This window comes from Molothrus aeneus, chromosome 19, assembly GCF_037042795.1.
Source record: "Molothrus aeneus isolate 106 chromosome 19, BPBGC_Maene_1.0, whole genome shotgun sequence".
NCBI classification, from domain to species: Eukaryota; Metazoa; Chordata; class Aves; order Passeriformes; family Icteridae; genus Molothrus; species Molothrus aeneus.
Genome location: NC_089664.1, coordinates 3,781,926 through 3,797,624, shown reverse-complemented (window position 1 = coordinate 3,797,624; position 15,699 = coordinate 3,781,926). Strand labels below are relative to the sequence as shown.

At 51.7% G+C, this 15,699-nt stretch overlaps 1 protein-coding gene across 1 annotated transcript in view; it reads left to right on the top strand.

The window, feature by feature from the left end:
• ASTN2 (astrotactin 2) overlaps positions 1–15,699 on the top strand; it is a 351,752-nt gene that overhangs the window by 203,050 nt on the left and 133,003 nt on the right. Inside the window, exon 13 of the mRNA XM_066563103.1 lies at positions 590–778. Coding sequence (XP_066419200.1) covers positions 590–778 — 189 coding nt within the window. The remainder of the gene's footprint in view (positions 1–589; positions 779–15,699) is intronic.

The following is a 15,699-nucleotide window of genomic DNA, read 5'->3' as shown; positions in this document are numbered from 1 at the left end:
TGCAGTTAAATCACATCCCTGCTGCCTGCCTCAGTTTCCCTTCCTGCCAGTCAAAGATGAACATGTGAATCTTACCCAGAACAGGATTGAAAGTGGGATCAAAGAGCAGAGGAGCAGCCAGGCTGGAGCTGCTTCCTTGCAGGAGGGTATTTCTAGGTGGAAGAAGGGGCAGGAGCTTGACTTTGCTTTGCTGTGGTGTGGGGAATGTTTGTACCCAAGCAGCAGACACACAGCAGGCTCAGCTCTGCTCCCCAGCATGGAGCCAGCTCCAGGCAGGACAGCATAGAATTATGGACTGGTTTAGGTTGGAAAAAGCTCCTCTTTTTCCACCTTCCCTCAGACCAGGGTGCTCCAAGCCCTGTCCAACCTCACTGCGGGCAGATGGGCCAGGCTGCTACAGGAGGGAGGGGTTGTGACCCCATTCACTGGTCACCCACCCTCTCCAGGGCAGAGGATCTGTGCTCTGTGACCCTCCACATGTCCAAACAACTGCAGCAGGTGTGGGTGGAGCTTGGCTGGGCTGGCAGAGGCTCCTGGGGTGGGTTGCTCCGTGCCTGGCTCATCTCACATGGCCCGTGGTGCCCCACAGGTGTGTGGAGGAGTACAAGCTGGCCCCGGATGGGAAGTCCTGCCTGATGCTGTCTGACATCTGTGAGGGCCCCAAGTGCCTGAAGGCAGATGCCAAGTTCAATGACACCCTGTTTGGGGAGATGCTGCACGGCTACAACAACAGGAGCCAGCACGTCAACCAAGGCCAGGTGTTCCAGATGACCTTCAGGTATGTCCTGGTTCTGCTCTGAGTTTTGGGAATATCAAGGTGGGGAGATGGGACTGAGGTCCAGTGGGACAGAGCCAGCATCTCTGATTTGCTCATGAGGAGAAGAGGAGGACAAGGAGCATCCATGGCTTTCCTGCCTGCTCATCCTTCCCTCTGGCAGCAGCACAGGAGCCTCCTGGGCTGCTCTGTGTCTTGTCAGGATGAGAGAAATCCAGCTGGCCCCCTGTGGGCCTTTCTCAGGAGTGCTGCCTCATCTCTTTCAAGCACTGGTGTCTTCTATCTCCATGATATCCTGCGACAACAAACTGTTTGGTTATGTGTAGTGTGAAAGAGCATTTCCTTTGCTGTGAGTGCTGCCTCATCTCCTTCTGAGCACTGGTATCTTCCATCTCCATGATATCCTGACACAATGAGCTGTTTGGTTGTGTGTGGTGTGAAAGAGCATTTCCTTTGCTGTGTTTTCAGCCAGTGCCAGCTGGTTTTATTCAGTGTCCCCATCACAGCACTGGGAGGAGCTGTGGATATGGCATGGTAAATCATGTAAATGAGCTGAAGGTGAATGCCTTCACCTTGCAGGGCTCACAGAGGAGAGCTTGCTGAATTCAGGGCTGGCAGGTGAGTTATTTAGTTATTTATTTTCAGGTCTTCTGAATGCAGCTGTGTTTTGATCAGGTGTAAGCCAGGTTGTCTGTGTGAGTTTTGAAGCAGCAGCAGCTCTAATCCCGATCACGAGAGGATCCAGCCAACACCTCACCAGGCACAGCTCTCCCTGCTCAGCACCTCTTTATTTCCTGTTCAGGCACCAACACCTCACTGCTCTGATTTCAGCTGGAGCTGTGGGTCCTCACCCCTGCTGCTCACTGAGTTTTTCCAGGTGTTTCTGCCCAGCTGACCAAAACTTCCCAGGCTGTGGATTCGAGCTGAGCTCTGGCCTTCTGCTCTCTTGATGGCAGAGGCATTACAAGCTGCATCAGCAAAAGCTTTTGCTGGGAGTGAGAACTGACAGGACACAAAGGCAATTTTCCCAGCAGACTCCTCTTTGCTTTCTCTCCCTCACATTAGAATTGTCACTGGAATCATCAGAGCAGAACCAGGGCTGCAGAGATGCAATTTTCCATAAGCTGATGGGTCTAAGGGATGCTTTGTTCCTTCCAGGTAGCAAATGCATCCCCTGTTCTCAGGCCTGAATTCCATCTGGAAAGGACACAAGGATTATCTGTGGGCCTGGTTTATCCTGGGGCACGTGGATTCTTTAAATCTTCCCCCTCTGAGGGCATCCTTAGGATGGCAGCTCTGGGCAGTCCTGAGCTGGACCGGGAGCAGTTCCTGCTGGGGCTGCCCTTGGAATAAAACACCTGAGCTGTTGGGATGGCACCTTCCAGGGGCCAGGAGGAACTCTCTGGGGCTCTGCCTGATGGGTTTTGTGGTTGAAAAAGGAGTTTTAGTCCTCCTTCCCAGGGCTGGCACCACTCCTGCTGTGCTGGCCAGTGGAGAGAAGCTTTTCCCAGTGAGGAGCTGTGCAGTGACAGCCAAGTTCTTTGTACAACCTGCTGGGTTTCTGTCTCTTTAGTCCCAGTATTAGAATTATTTTAAAAATTGGAGTGGTTTTTTTTGTGAATGATGAACACTGGAGAATTCTATGGATCGTTTGTTGGCTTAGTGTGGCTTTTTTGTAATTGTTTTTGACTAATTTTTTCAGAGTACTTAATTTTTTTTTAGGGGTTACTGGTTTATTTATATTAGATTGTTTGTTTTCTAGTTTAATTTTAGGGTAGTGAGTTCTTTTGTGACTTTAAACAAAAAATGCGCTTTATTTTTGTTCTCTGTTGAGATGAAATTTTTTTCTTTATATTGTGATGGGTTTTGTATAATAAAGGGATGAATAGTTGCAGTTTTGTTTTCTGGTTTTGTAATGAGATTTATATGTTTACTTTGTAAATAAAAGGTAGTTATTTTAATCTTTGTGAGGGAGCTTAAAGGTGATACTAATTTTGATTTTTCAGGCTAAAATACATCACAACTAACTGTTATGTTTGTGCTTGTGTCTAATATGTTTATAATTGTAATTGTTTTGTTATGATATGCTAGGTTAGCAGCAGTGAGGGGCAGGAGGAAGCAGGTCTGGAACAGGAGCATCCTGCCAAGCTGCCCACGTGGCGCAGGCTGCGCCTGGGCATAAGGAGCTCACAGCACATCGTGCTCCAGAAATGCTCCCAGCAGCCTGGAAGGTCAGCACAGCTGCCCTTTTCCCATCTGAGTGAGGCTCCAAAAGCAGCAGGCAGTGATGAGAAGGGCTCAGCTCCCTGCCTGCAGTGTCCTCCCCCAGGGCCAGGCTGCCAGGGGTGCTGGCAGGTCACGGTGCAGAAGCACCATTACATCATCCCTTAACAAGGCAAGAGAAGGAGGTTAATGGAGAAGAAATTATTAACTAAAAGATGTAATTTGCCTCTGATTTTCATAGATATTCAAGAACCTCTCTGAGCATTACGACACCAGCTGTTAGAGAAGCCCTTAATTTGGTGCATTTGAAACATAGCAGGAAGCTGCCTAATACTAGGGATTAAAAGCCTGTTTCTGCGAAGTAGGAGCAAGAACCTGCTATCAGAACAAGGGGCTGAGTATTTTAGAGGGATTTATGACTGCTGGGATCCTTTAGCTATGCAGATGTGACAATCTTTTGAATGGTGTCTGCTTCCCATGTCGCCACATCTTCAGTGTCTTTAATAAATAGGATATTCTCAATCTGCCAGGCATGTCAGCATGGGGTTGGGAGGGAGCCTTTGTGCTGGGAAAAGCTGCCTTGCACACCCTGGCCTGGCCAACACTTACCAGTTCCTGCAGAATTTCCATCCCCTGGGGGTCAGGGGGGAATCTCTTTGCCACCAAAGGGGCTGCAGCACTGATTAATTAGATTAGAGTGTCTGCCCTTCTGGTGGCTGCAGAATGGGCCAGGTGCCATGGAAGGAACCACTTTGGGTTATCTGGTACCATTGGAGCACAGGGCACAGGATTGCATCCAGTGAGGGAGCCTCCACACCCTCTCTGGGCAATCTGTTCCATTACAGTGCTTGGTCACTGGAGAGTAAAGAAGTTCTTCCTCATGTCCAGATGGAACTTCCTGGGCAGCAGTTTCTGCCCGTCACCTCTTTCTGCTCCCACTGCTGGGCATCACTGAGCAGAGCCTGGTCCATCCTCTGTCTCTCCTGGCCATGCTGAGCACACCAGAGGGATGGATCAGGTGTAGCAGTGATGGCTCTCTGGTATCTGACCAGCTGGAGAGGCTGGGGATGTGCACTGGGCACCTTCAGGATGCAGAGCACTGATGGATGTGAAGATGCAGCACAGCTTGGGAGGTCTCAGACCAACGTGTGCTTGCAGGCAGTGCTGCTTCAGATTTTGTGCTTCCCCTTTAATAGGTGTCATTTTATCCTAGGGGCTCAGGCATTTATCCAAAGACTTCAGCTGTGTGGCTGAGGAGATGGCAACACCCAGGGGATGGGTGGAGGAAGCAGATTCTGGCTGCTGAGGCCAGTGTGCCCCAGCAGGGCTGGGCAGCAGCCAGCCTGGCTCCTGCTGAGGGCTCCACACGTGCTCCACATGCACCCAGCACTGATGGAACACTGTCAGGGTCTTTAGTTGGTCAGAGTGACTCTGAGAAAAGTTGGAAAATCTCTTTTCCCAGCCCAGTGCTTGAAGAAGGAGTCAGAGCTCTTCATTTCTCAGTCTCAAGGTTGTTCATTGTTCCTTATCTATAAAATTCTTTCTCCTGACCAGCCAAGGTCAGCTCAGCAAGACAGTCCAGGCACTCTGCCTGCCCCCAGGGCAGGGTTATGTCTTTACACTAAAAACTACCTGTACAATGTTTACAATTCCTTTCCAATACCTATCACCTGTGTTAGACACTGAGCTTCTACTCTAAACCAATCCCAAAGTGCCACCATCACAGCAGAAGATGGAGGCCAAGAAGAAGAAGAAGGAGAAAGGCTGGACACACCCAGATCCCCCCATCTTGCCCCCTGAACCCCCATACCAAAAACCCCAAAATCTATTTTTCCACCCCATGATAACTTCACTATTATTCTACCTAAACTGTTGTGGCTTGCTGATCTTCATCTAAGGTTGGTAATTTGCTCCATGGTCACAATCAAACCCACAGGTGTTCTGGGCTGTGTGCCAGGGTCTCTGAGCCCCCTGGCAGGGGTCCTGGCCATCCTGGACAGCCAGAGGGATGTTCTGGGTTCCCACAGAATGCCTCATTGTGCTGCCTAGAGCCTGGCCCTGCTCACATGGCCTTTGTGCCGGTGCCAAGGACCCTTTTCCCCATCCCTCAGTGCCAATGCAGCCACAGCCCAGCAGGATGTGAGCTCCACAGCATCCCTGCAGCTCTGGGGGCAGCTTCTCCTGTCCTGAGGTGGTTTAACAACCACTGATGGCTTGTGTGGAGCTTGGGGTGCTCAGCTGCTCTGTTGGACATGCCAGCATCAGGGTTCCTGCTGGGAGGAGTGCACCATCACTGCTGCTGCCTTATTGCAAGGATTTAAATCAAAGCACTCCTCCAGTGATGCTTCTCCTGTGCAGTCCCTCGTGGGCACTTTGGGAGGGGATTGAGGAGGAATCTTCTATCACTCACCAGAAGCCTCCCTTGGTCCTTCCACTGCTGAGCCAAAAGCACATTCAGAGCCATCTTCTTCTGGGCACCCCTCTCCTCTCCTTAAAAAACGGTTGTTGTGTTGGCAAAGTGCTCTGTGAGGTTAATAAGTAGATGGGATTGGAGCTGATCTATTCCAGTCACAGCTCCCGGTCTAGCTGGGAGGCTCAGCCATGGCTGCAGCTCACTAAAGACTAGATTAGAGTGATTTTCCTCCCCGTTGCCTCACGGTGGGGCAGAGCCTGAGCCCTGTGCCATTCCCAAATCACTGAGGAATTATTTTCCAAATGGGTTGTTTGCTCATTCTTTATCTGTTTTTGTGTTGTCTCTTTGCCATGAGGGAATAGATATTTTTGTTTAAAAGCTGTTTGCAGTTTCAGACTGTTGCCTTTATGCCATTAATACGGAGAAATCCCAGAATACTGCCCGTGGTGCCAGCTTTATTTGCTGGGTTATTACTGCATGGCAAATGGGATGTCAGGGCAGTGCATGGCAGCTGGGAGCAGCTGTCTCCCCTTACCAGAGTCCCTTCCCACCCCTACCTCTGCCCCTCTCTCATCCTGGCTGTTGCTCCAGCCTGGCAAAGCCCCAGGAGGACACAGAACACCCACACAGCCCTGTTGGGTTCCTCCCAGCAGAGATGCAGCGAGTCCAGGGGGTACTGAGGGGTTGAGGGCAGGTGAGGAGCCTGAATGGTTTGGTGGCAGGGAGAGCATTCATGTTGGTGCTCCCTCCCTGCTGAGCACCAAGTGGGTTCCATCCTCCATATCCAGGGAGGGTGGCTGTGGAGGACCCAGGGCTGGGCCATGCCGAGCACCTTCCTGCAAAAATGGAATCACCCTTCCTGTCGGAACTCAGTGCATCTCTCAGGGTGCCCAGAGTTACCAGGACCCCTGCCAGGGGGCTCAGAGACCCTGGCACACAGCCCAGAACACCTGTGGGTTTGATTGTGACCGTGGAGCAAATTACCAGCTTTGTATGAAGGCCTGAAAGCCACAACAGTTTAAGCAGTGTAATAATAAAATTATCACTAGGTGAAAAAGTAGATTTTGGGGTTTTTAGAATGGGGGTTTTGGGGACAAGATGGAGGGACTTGGGCATGTCCAGCCTTTCTCCTTCTTCTTCTCTACCTCCATCTTCTGCTGTGATGGTGGCACTTTTGGATTGGTTTAGAGTAGAAGCTCACTGTCTAACATAGGTGATAGGTGTTGGGAAGTGATTGTAAACATGTTATATGTAGTTTGTAGTATAAAGAGATAACACCACCCTGGGGGCAGGCAGAGTGCCTCTGTCTGTCCTGCTGAGCAGACCTCGGCTGGACAGGAGAAAAATTTTTATAGATAAGAAACAATGAACAACTCTGAGACCGAGAACTGAAGAGCTCTGACTCATTCTTAGAATGTGTGGACCAAAACAGAGACTTTTCAATAAACTGCAACCTCCCAAGACCTTCCCTCTGCAACTCAGGCCCTGCAGGATGCTGTTCCCCCCCATTCCCTTTTATAAAATAGGGCTGCTGCTTCTTTGCAGCCTTGAGGAAGGGAAGGGAGCAGGTTGGAGGGGGTGCTGAGGTGCCAGGGGTGCTGCAGGGAGGGATGGGCACTGCCCCAGCTGCTTCCAGGAGGCTCTGCCTCCCCACATCTCCCTTTGTGCTGTCAGGTCACTGAGATGATGTGAGGAATTCTCATAATATTGATGGGCAGTTTGGCCAGTTCCTTTTAAATCTGTCTCTTCTTCCCCTCAGTGCTTCTCATCCCTCAATAAACCAGCAGGGTGAGCTGGCAGCTCAGTGCCATCCTTGCCAGGGCTGTTTGGGAAACATCTCCACCCATCCCCTGTTCACCTGGTGCCCTGCCATGTAGGGGGATAGAGAATGGGTAAATGAAGGTAGTACAGAATGTAATCTTACCCTCCCAATGAGTTGCAGCTGAACCAATTATTAAAGATTAGGAGCAGGCCTGATCTTAACAGGCCACACCTGAAGCCAATAAGAGCAGTGGTATAAAAGAGTGGATTGGGGGGATCTGGAGTCAGATGGTTACTGCAGGGACCAGGAGGAGTCAGTGCTTGGAGGAGCTGCCTGTGAGAAACAGTGAGGAGGTATGGGACTCTGGTGATATGGAATCCTTGCACTATAATGATGATAGAGCTCTTAATATATAAGACAACACTCCCACCCCTGGGTGTGCCAGGTACTGGGATGGGGGCTCAGCACCACACATGGGTGTGAGAGGCTGCAGGGGCTTTGCTGGTGCCCCTGGCTTGGAGCTCACATCCTGCTGTCCCCCAGCAACACAAATATCATGTCTGTAAGTGGTTGCAATAACACCTTTCCTGCCCTCCCTATTTTCCTCCCTCTCTTTGAAACCTCCAAGCACAGGAGTTATAATTGTGCTGTTTATTATTCCTGAGCCCAGCACCAGCCCGTGCACCAGTGCCTTGTTTACCTATTACCCTTCAGGCCAGGATAATGGATGGATCTCTTTTCCAGTGGCTGCCTTCCATTTCATTCATCTTTTTATTGTTTGTTGCTGCAGTTCTATTACCTGTTCACAACTTTGAAGCCTCAGACACGCTAGTTGGAAGCAATGATGTCTTTCCAAGCCAGGCTAACACCTCATGCTGTGGTCCTGAGTAGCAGCTAAGGGGTTATGAGAGGTTCAGCAGCTCTGTGAAGGTGGGATCTGCTGTGGGATGTTTCAGAGCCCACAGACATGCTGTATTTTGAGCACATCTTCACTGGCTGGGGTCAGCAGTGAGTTTTTTTTTCCAGTCCAGTGTATAAATGACTAATGCAATTAGCACAGCATTCCATCAGTCAGGTCACTGTTGCATCCCTTTCCAATTCACAGCTCTCATGCCACCAAAAGGGTGACAGATTGAGTGGCTTTGAGCTGGTGTTGCCCAGTCTGCAACCACGTGCTTCTGCAGCGGGTTGGGAGCATCTTTAATTCTACAAAAACAAAAGCAGGTGTGGTGTCAGACAATCCAGGGGTCCAGGGTGGAAGAGATGCTTTGTAACAGAGGCTGTTCAAATACTGGAGTTCTCAGCTGGTTCTGCACCAGCTGCAGGTAGGATTTGGGAAATGGGCTGTCACATCCTTGGTGAACATGGACATGGCCCTTGCAGCCACCTCCTGCTGCCCCATCCCAGCTCTGGATGCGCCTCTGAGCTGCTCCATTCCATTCCTGTCTGTGCAGGTAGCAGGATAACCTCACAGAGAGTCAGCCTCTGCTGTTGGGTCACTGCCTGTGAGAGCCCCACTGCTCCCAGCATGTGTCTCAGCCTCAGGGAGGAAGACGGATGGCCGTGGTGGAAGCTGCCCCTGCAGCCAGAGCCCAAAACCAATTATATATCTGTGATTGTGAGATTCAGATGAGGAAGAATTTACTCAATCAAAGGGTGGGCAGGCCCTGGCAGCTGTGGCTGCCCCTGGATCCCTGGCAGTGCCCAAGGCCAGGCTGGACAGGGCTTGGAGTAATCTGGGGCAGTGGGAGGTGTCCCTGCCATGGCAGGGGTGGAAGGTTCTTAGAGACAGCAGCACAGTCCAGAGCCAAGGCACTGCTGTCAGAGCCAGTGCCAGCACCCACTGGAGCTGAGGGAATGTCATCCATGGGCTTCTCCTGGCTCAGGGACCAGAACTTTCCCTTCCCTGGCAGTGGAGCTGCTGCCCCTGCAGTGAGGGATGCCAGGGAGCTGTTCCTCCCCCCAGCCCTGCTCCCCACTCCCCCAGCCTGCACAGATGTTTGTATTCTCTGCAGCTGATGAAAATATTCATTATCCTGTTAGCGCTGCTGCGGCGGGGGAAGTGCAGATTTGCATTCCCACAGCTGATCCCACAGCACTCACCACGGAGCTGCCACACAGCAGGGCTGTGCTACAGAGCCACAGAATCACAGAATAATGAGGTTGGAAGAGACCTCTAAGATCATTGAGTCCAAGCTATGCCCTAACACCTCAACTAGATGGGACCATGTTCACAGGGGTCCAAGGATGAGGGAAGAGATGAGGATCTGACTCCATGTTTCAGGAGGCTTGATTGATTATTTTATGATATATATTACATTAAAACTATAGTAAAAGTACAGAAGAAAGGATTTCATCAGAAGGCTAGCTAAGAATAGAATAGGAAGGAATGATAACAAAGGTTTGTGGCTCGGACTCTATGTCCAAGCCAGCTGGGCTGTGATTGGCCATTAATTAGAAACAACCAACATGGGCCAATCCCAGATGCACCTGTTGCATTCCACAGCAGCAGATAACCATTGGTTACATTTTGTTCCTGAGGCCTCTCAGCTTCTCAGGAGGAAAAATCCTAAGGAAAGGATTTTCCATAAAAGATGTCTGTGACAAACTAGACTATAGCACCAAGTGCCATGTCCAGTCTTTTTTTAAACACATCCATAGATGGTGATTCTACCACCTCCCTGAGAAGAGCATTCCAGTACTTTATTATTCTTTCAGTGATTTTTTTTTTTTCCTAATATCCAACCTATACCTTCCCTGCTTAAGACTGTGTCCTCTGGTTCTGTCAGAGACTGACCCCACCTGCCTGCAACCTCCCTTCAGGAAAGTGTAGAGAGCAATAAAGTCACCTCTAAGCCTCCTCTTCTCCAGGCTGAACAGCCACAGCTCCTTCAAATGCTCCTTATAGGGCTTGTGTTCCAAGCCCCTCACCTGCCCTGCCTGCTGCCACACTGCCAGGGCCATGAGCAGGCAGGGAGCAGTGCCAGGGCCATGCATGGGCAGCACAAAGGACAAGAGAAAGATGGGAGAGGGATGTGGAGGAAGGGAGAGTGCCCTGGGGCTTGGTCTGTGGGTTGGGAGGCAGTGAGGAGCAGGCCTGGTCCCTGGGCAGGCGGATCTGAGTCTGGGAATGATGCTGAGCTCTGTGTGTATGGCAGGCTTGTGTCTCCTGCCTGTGGAAGCTCCTTGTGGGATGGGAGGTGCAGGGTGTGGGGAAATGCTCATCCCTTGGGTGTCACTATAGAACATGAGAAAACACAAGCACACACTGCTGGTTTTAAGGTGAAGAAAAAAGGGAAGTTTATTTTCTGACTCTAACATTTATAGTTTTCTAAAAGTGACAGCGGATTGGAGGGTGACAGTGTTATTTCTCTAATGACACTAGTCAAACTAACAGTTTATCAACTTTCTCTTCTTCTATAAAGGAATGCAAAACAATGAGTTATTTACAGAAGGTGTGTGAGAAAGTTCACTACAAGAATGTTAACATCAGAAGGCTTAGAAAATCTTTAAAAAACCAGGGTGACACCTTGGGAAGGTGGGACACAGGCTCTGCCTGCCCTGCCATGGTCATTCCACACTCGTGTGCCCTGGCCCATGTCCCCACACAGCTGTCAGGGGGTTCCCTGAGATCTTCTGAGTCCACCTGATGAAAAGTTGACGGTGACACCATAAGGATTTGGCAGAGAGGCCAGCAGTGTGCCCAGGAGACCCAGAAGAGCAGTGGCACCTTGGCTTGTACCAGCAATGGTGTGGCCAGCAGGACCAGGGCAGTGATTGTCCCTGTGTACCCTGTACTGGTGAAGGGCACCTCGAATGCTGGGCTCAGTTCTGGGCCCCTCATAAAAAGAAGGACATTGAGGTGCTCAAGTGTGTCCAGAGAAGGGAATGGAACTGGGGAAGGTTCTGGAGCACAAGTCCATGGGGAAGGTGGAGGTGTTTAGCCTGGAGGAAAGGGGGTTCAAGGGAAGACACTGAGAGGTTGGTCTCTTCTCATGAGTGACAATAAGACAAGATGAAACAGCCTCAGGTTGCTTGAGGTGATGTTTATACTGGATATTTGAAAGATTTTTTCACCAAAAGTGGTGTCAAGGCCTGGCACAGATTGCTCAGATCAGCAGTGAAGTTACACCATCCTTGGAGGGATTCCAAGGCATGTGGCTGTCGCACCTGGGGACGTGGTTTAGTGGTGGCCTTGGCAGTGCTGTGTTAATGGTTTGACTCAGTCGTCTTCAAGGTCTTCTCCAGCCTAAAGAATTGCCTGATTGTATGGACAGGAGGGGAGGGATGAGGGGGTGGCACTGGGTACTTGCTGGCTTTGGCAGAGATGTGGTGATCCATGTGCCACCCCCTCTTGTCACTGCTCCCCTCATGGTGCCCAGCACTGCCAAGCCCACCTGCACTGCCCCAGGCTCTGGTGGCACCCAGGAGTTTTCCCCTTTCCCTGTGCTGTGGGGGGCAGTCCATGGCATGGCCTCACTGGCCTTTCCCATCTCTGACTTTTATGATATTAATTATAGTGCTGGTGCTGCACAGTTAATCTGCATTATTAAGAGATGTGGTGGAGATTGGTTTTATAATAACAGCTCAGATTTATGGAGTACCTTCCATCCCAGGGGGTCCTTATGGGCTTTATAGCCTTGCAGAGAGGAATTGCTGGTTCTTCCTTCCTCATCTCACAAGAGCTGCAGCTGTTCCTGGGCCATGGGAGCTCTGTGCCCACTCAGGACACATGAAAATACAGATTATGTTCAGCTGAAAAGCAAGGAGAGAGTGAGATAAGGGGTTTGAGGCAGTGAATTGTGACTTTAGGGTGTGATAGCAGCATTTTTCCATCGCTGTATGGGCACTGTGCTGGTCCCCATTCGGTGGGCTGTGGGTTTGTGCTGCCCACACCATGGGGCCCCTTCAGTGTCACCTCCAGGGACAAGGCTGACATTCAGCAGCCCCTCACTGCTCTTCCTTGCTAGTGCAAGCACTGGTTGATGGAGATTCCCCATCCAAGGACTAAATCAGCTTGACATTGACTTAGCAATGTGAATCCTTGCTCCAGGCAATGCAGTCAGGAGCAGTCACCAGCGTGGGGACATCTGAGCACTCCACAGCTATGCCAGCTGTCAAGCCATACCTGCTCCTGAGGTAGCAGCAGGGCTTGGATGCAGTCCTCAGTGCAGCACAAAATCTTGTCTTTCTCTTTCCCATCCCAAGTGTCCTCTCCAGAGGTGGAGCATTTGCTGCTCTGCCTGTGCAGTGTAGCTCATGACTGCATAAACCTGGAAGCAAGTGCAGGGTTTGGGCTTGGGCCCCATCAGTTGTAGCCAGTGTCCCAAAAGTGGTGGACAAGCTCTGCTAGGAGCCCTGTGCCATAATCCAGACCCCCTAAATCTTCCTCTGCCCCTGGTTCCTGGGCAGTGTGGCCTGGTTTGGATGCTGGTGGCTCTGTGCAGAGGAAAGCTGGAAGAGGGGGTGAGGACAGGTCCAGCATCCCTCACCCCCCCACTCCCTGTGCCCCAGAGATGCTCTTTGCTGCTGTGGTGCCCTGCCTGGGCTGCAGGAGCAGTGTCCCATGGGCTGCTGCCTTCAATGACACCTCCCTGGAGATGAAAGCTCGAGGTGTTTGTGTGTTGGTGCCAGTTCATTTCCCCCAGCACAGGCAGAGCAGCCTGGGTGCCCAGCCCCAGCCTTGGAGGGAACGCTGCCACTCTCCATCTGTGCCCATGGGCAGCAGCAAACATCTGCAGGGTGTGCCAGCACTGCCACTCTCCATCTGTGCCCATGGGCAGCAGCAAACATCTGCAGGGTGTGCCAGCACTGCCAGTTATCATCAGGCACCCGTGGGCAGCAGGCAAACATCTACAGGGTGTGCCATCACTTCCACTCTCCATCTGTGCCCATGGGCAGCAGCAAACATCTGGAGGGTGCGCCAGCACTGCCACTCTCCATCTGTGCCCATGGGCAGCAGCAAACATCTGCAGGGTGTGCCAGCACTGCCACTCTCCATCTGTGCCTGTGGGCAGCAGCAAACATCTGCAGGGTGTGCCAGCACTGCCACTCTCCATCTGTGCCCATGGGCAGCAGCAAACATCTGCAGGGTGTGCCAGCACTGCCACTCTCCATCTGTGCCTGTGGGCAGCAGCAAACATCTGCAGGGTGTGCCAGCACTGCCACTCTCCATCTGTGCCCATGGGCAGCAGCAAACATCTGCAGGGTGTGCCAGCACTGCCACTTGTCATTTCTGCCCATGGGCAGCAGCAAACATCTGGAGGGTGTGCCAGCACTGCCACTTGTCATCAGGCACCTGTGGGCAGCAGGCAAACATCTGGAGCATGTGCCAGCACTGCCACTCTCCATCTGTGCCTGTGGGCAGCCATCGGGCACCCAGGGCACGATGGCCACAGAGCTGGGAGGAGGGAAGGGACGTGGGCAGTGCTCCAGGCGCCTCACTGAGCCCAGGACTGGGGCCTGGCTCCTGGCAGCATTGGCTCCTGGCAGCACAGTTCCCTGGGAGGGTGGCAGGGGTGAGGTCACTGCAGGTGCTCACCCTGTGCATAGTTTTGTGGTTCTGTAATAAGTTCACACACAGAAACGCAGCTCTGCAGCTGCAGTCACAAATCCCAGCTAATTCTCCACATGTTCTGGCTGCCTGCTGGTGGAATCATCTCCTGCCTGGGCACTGCCTGTCCCTTGGGGACACCAGGCTGGTGATGGTCCATGCTGGCACAGCCATGGGCTGGCCAAACACCCTGCATGGGCACCCTGGGCTCGGGATGGTGGCACAGGGATGCTGGCACAGCTGGAGCCCACACTGGTGTACGGGAGGTCTGGTGTGGAGGGGAAGTGGGAGCAATAACTGTGCTGAAATGACATTGTCAGAGTGCCAGTATATGAAATGTGTGGTGGTATTGCAGCCCTGCTGTTGCCTGTGGCTGTTTTTCTTCTGCTTCTAATGACTAATAGAGAGAAGACAAAACAATTTCTATTAGTTTCTCCCACGCTGCAGTGGGTTTCTTATTTTCCAAACCTCATTAGAGTTTGTACTACCATGGTGGTAGTCAAGAGCAGTCCGAGTCACCCTGGGGGGAGAGAAGAACTGAAGAGATATGATGTGCAGCCCAGTATTAACACTGCTCCTGGCTCATTTCCAAGGTCCCTCCTGATTCCTTTCCAAACCTTTATGCCTTATCTTCATCTTAAAGGTTAACAATGAAGCTTAGGAGAGTGGGGGGGAAAAAAAAGCAATGTTTAAGATCTCAAATTGTTAAAGAGAATGGATGTGTGTGCTGAGTGGAGAGCTGGGTCTGAATTTACATTGGAAAGGCAAATATTAATATTAAAAGGCTGTGCTTGTGCTTCCCAGGGCGCCACAGCTGGGGTGTGAGTTTCCCTGGAAAACTGGGGCTGCTGGTGCACAGGGCTGCAGGATGCTGTGCCCAAATCTCAGAGGAACTGCATCAAGTCAGGCACAGCATCTTTGGGAAGCCTCAGTGGGTAGTCCTGGCTCCTCTGGAGTCAGTGGGAGTTCTGCACTTGTTGTCTCCTTACAAACAATGCCAAGGAAAGCAGCACTTGGAAAGGATTGCAAACAGCACCCAAACAACCTGTGGGAGAGGATCCCAGCCTTGGCTCAGCTCAGCACTGCAGTCTGCACCCACAGGACGTGTCCAGCCTGGCTCCAGCTCTCTCAGCTTGGACAAATGTTTCCCATAGGGAAGCTGTGCCCAGGTCACCTCACAGTGGCCGCAGCCTGGTGGGCAGGAGCTCCATGAGCAGCTCCAGGAGGTCTGGCTGTGGTCTCCATCGAGCCATAAAGAGCTGACAGTTGCTGAATTTATGGAAGCTGACAAGGTCAGAGCCTTTGGCTGTCAGTGGTGACAAAGCTAATGCAGGGAGACACCCTGAAGAGCAGATCCATGGAACAAGACATGGATCCTCCTGGCAGACTCTGAGCAGCTCCAGCCCCTTGCAGATGGGCAAACTTCTCTCCAACCACAGGTGTTGGGTATTGCCCAGACCTTCCACTCAAGGAGGGATGGCACACAGGCCAGATGTGTCATGGTGCTCCTGCTACCAGGTTCTAGGCTCAGGACAAGGCTGCTGAACCACTGGCAGGGTGGGCAGGCCCTGGCACAGGGTGCCCAGAGCAGCTGGGGCTGCCCCTGGATCCCTGGCAGTGCCCAAGGCCAGGCTGGACAGGGCTGGGAGCACCTGGGACAGTGGGAGGTGTCCCTGCCATAGCAGGGGTGGGATGGGATGAGCTTTAAAGTCCATTCCAACCCTGTTGGAATCACAAATCTGTGAGCCTGTGATTCTTTTGCTTTTCTCCAGGCACAGGTGTTCCTGATTGTTGCTCACAGCTTCTCCATCTCTCCTCTCAGAGCGAATTCCTTTGTGTTTCCTTTGGAAATGGCTTCAGGAGAGGATGCACATTTTATCCATGGAGGTGATTGAGGAACCCCATGTTCACTATCAGTACCACAGTGCTGGGCACCACTGGCTGAGTTCCCTTCAGTGCTCAGTGGCCTTGCT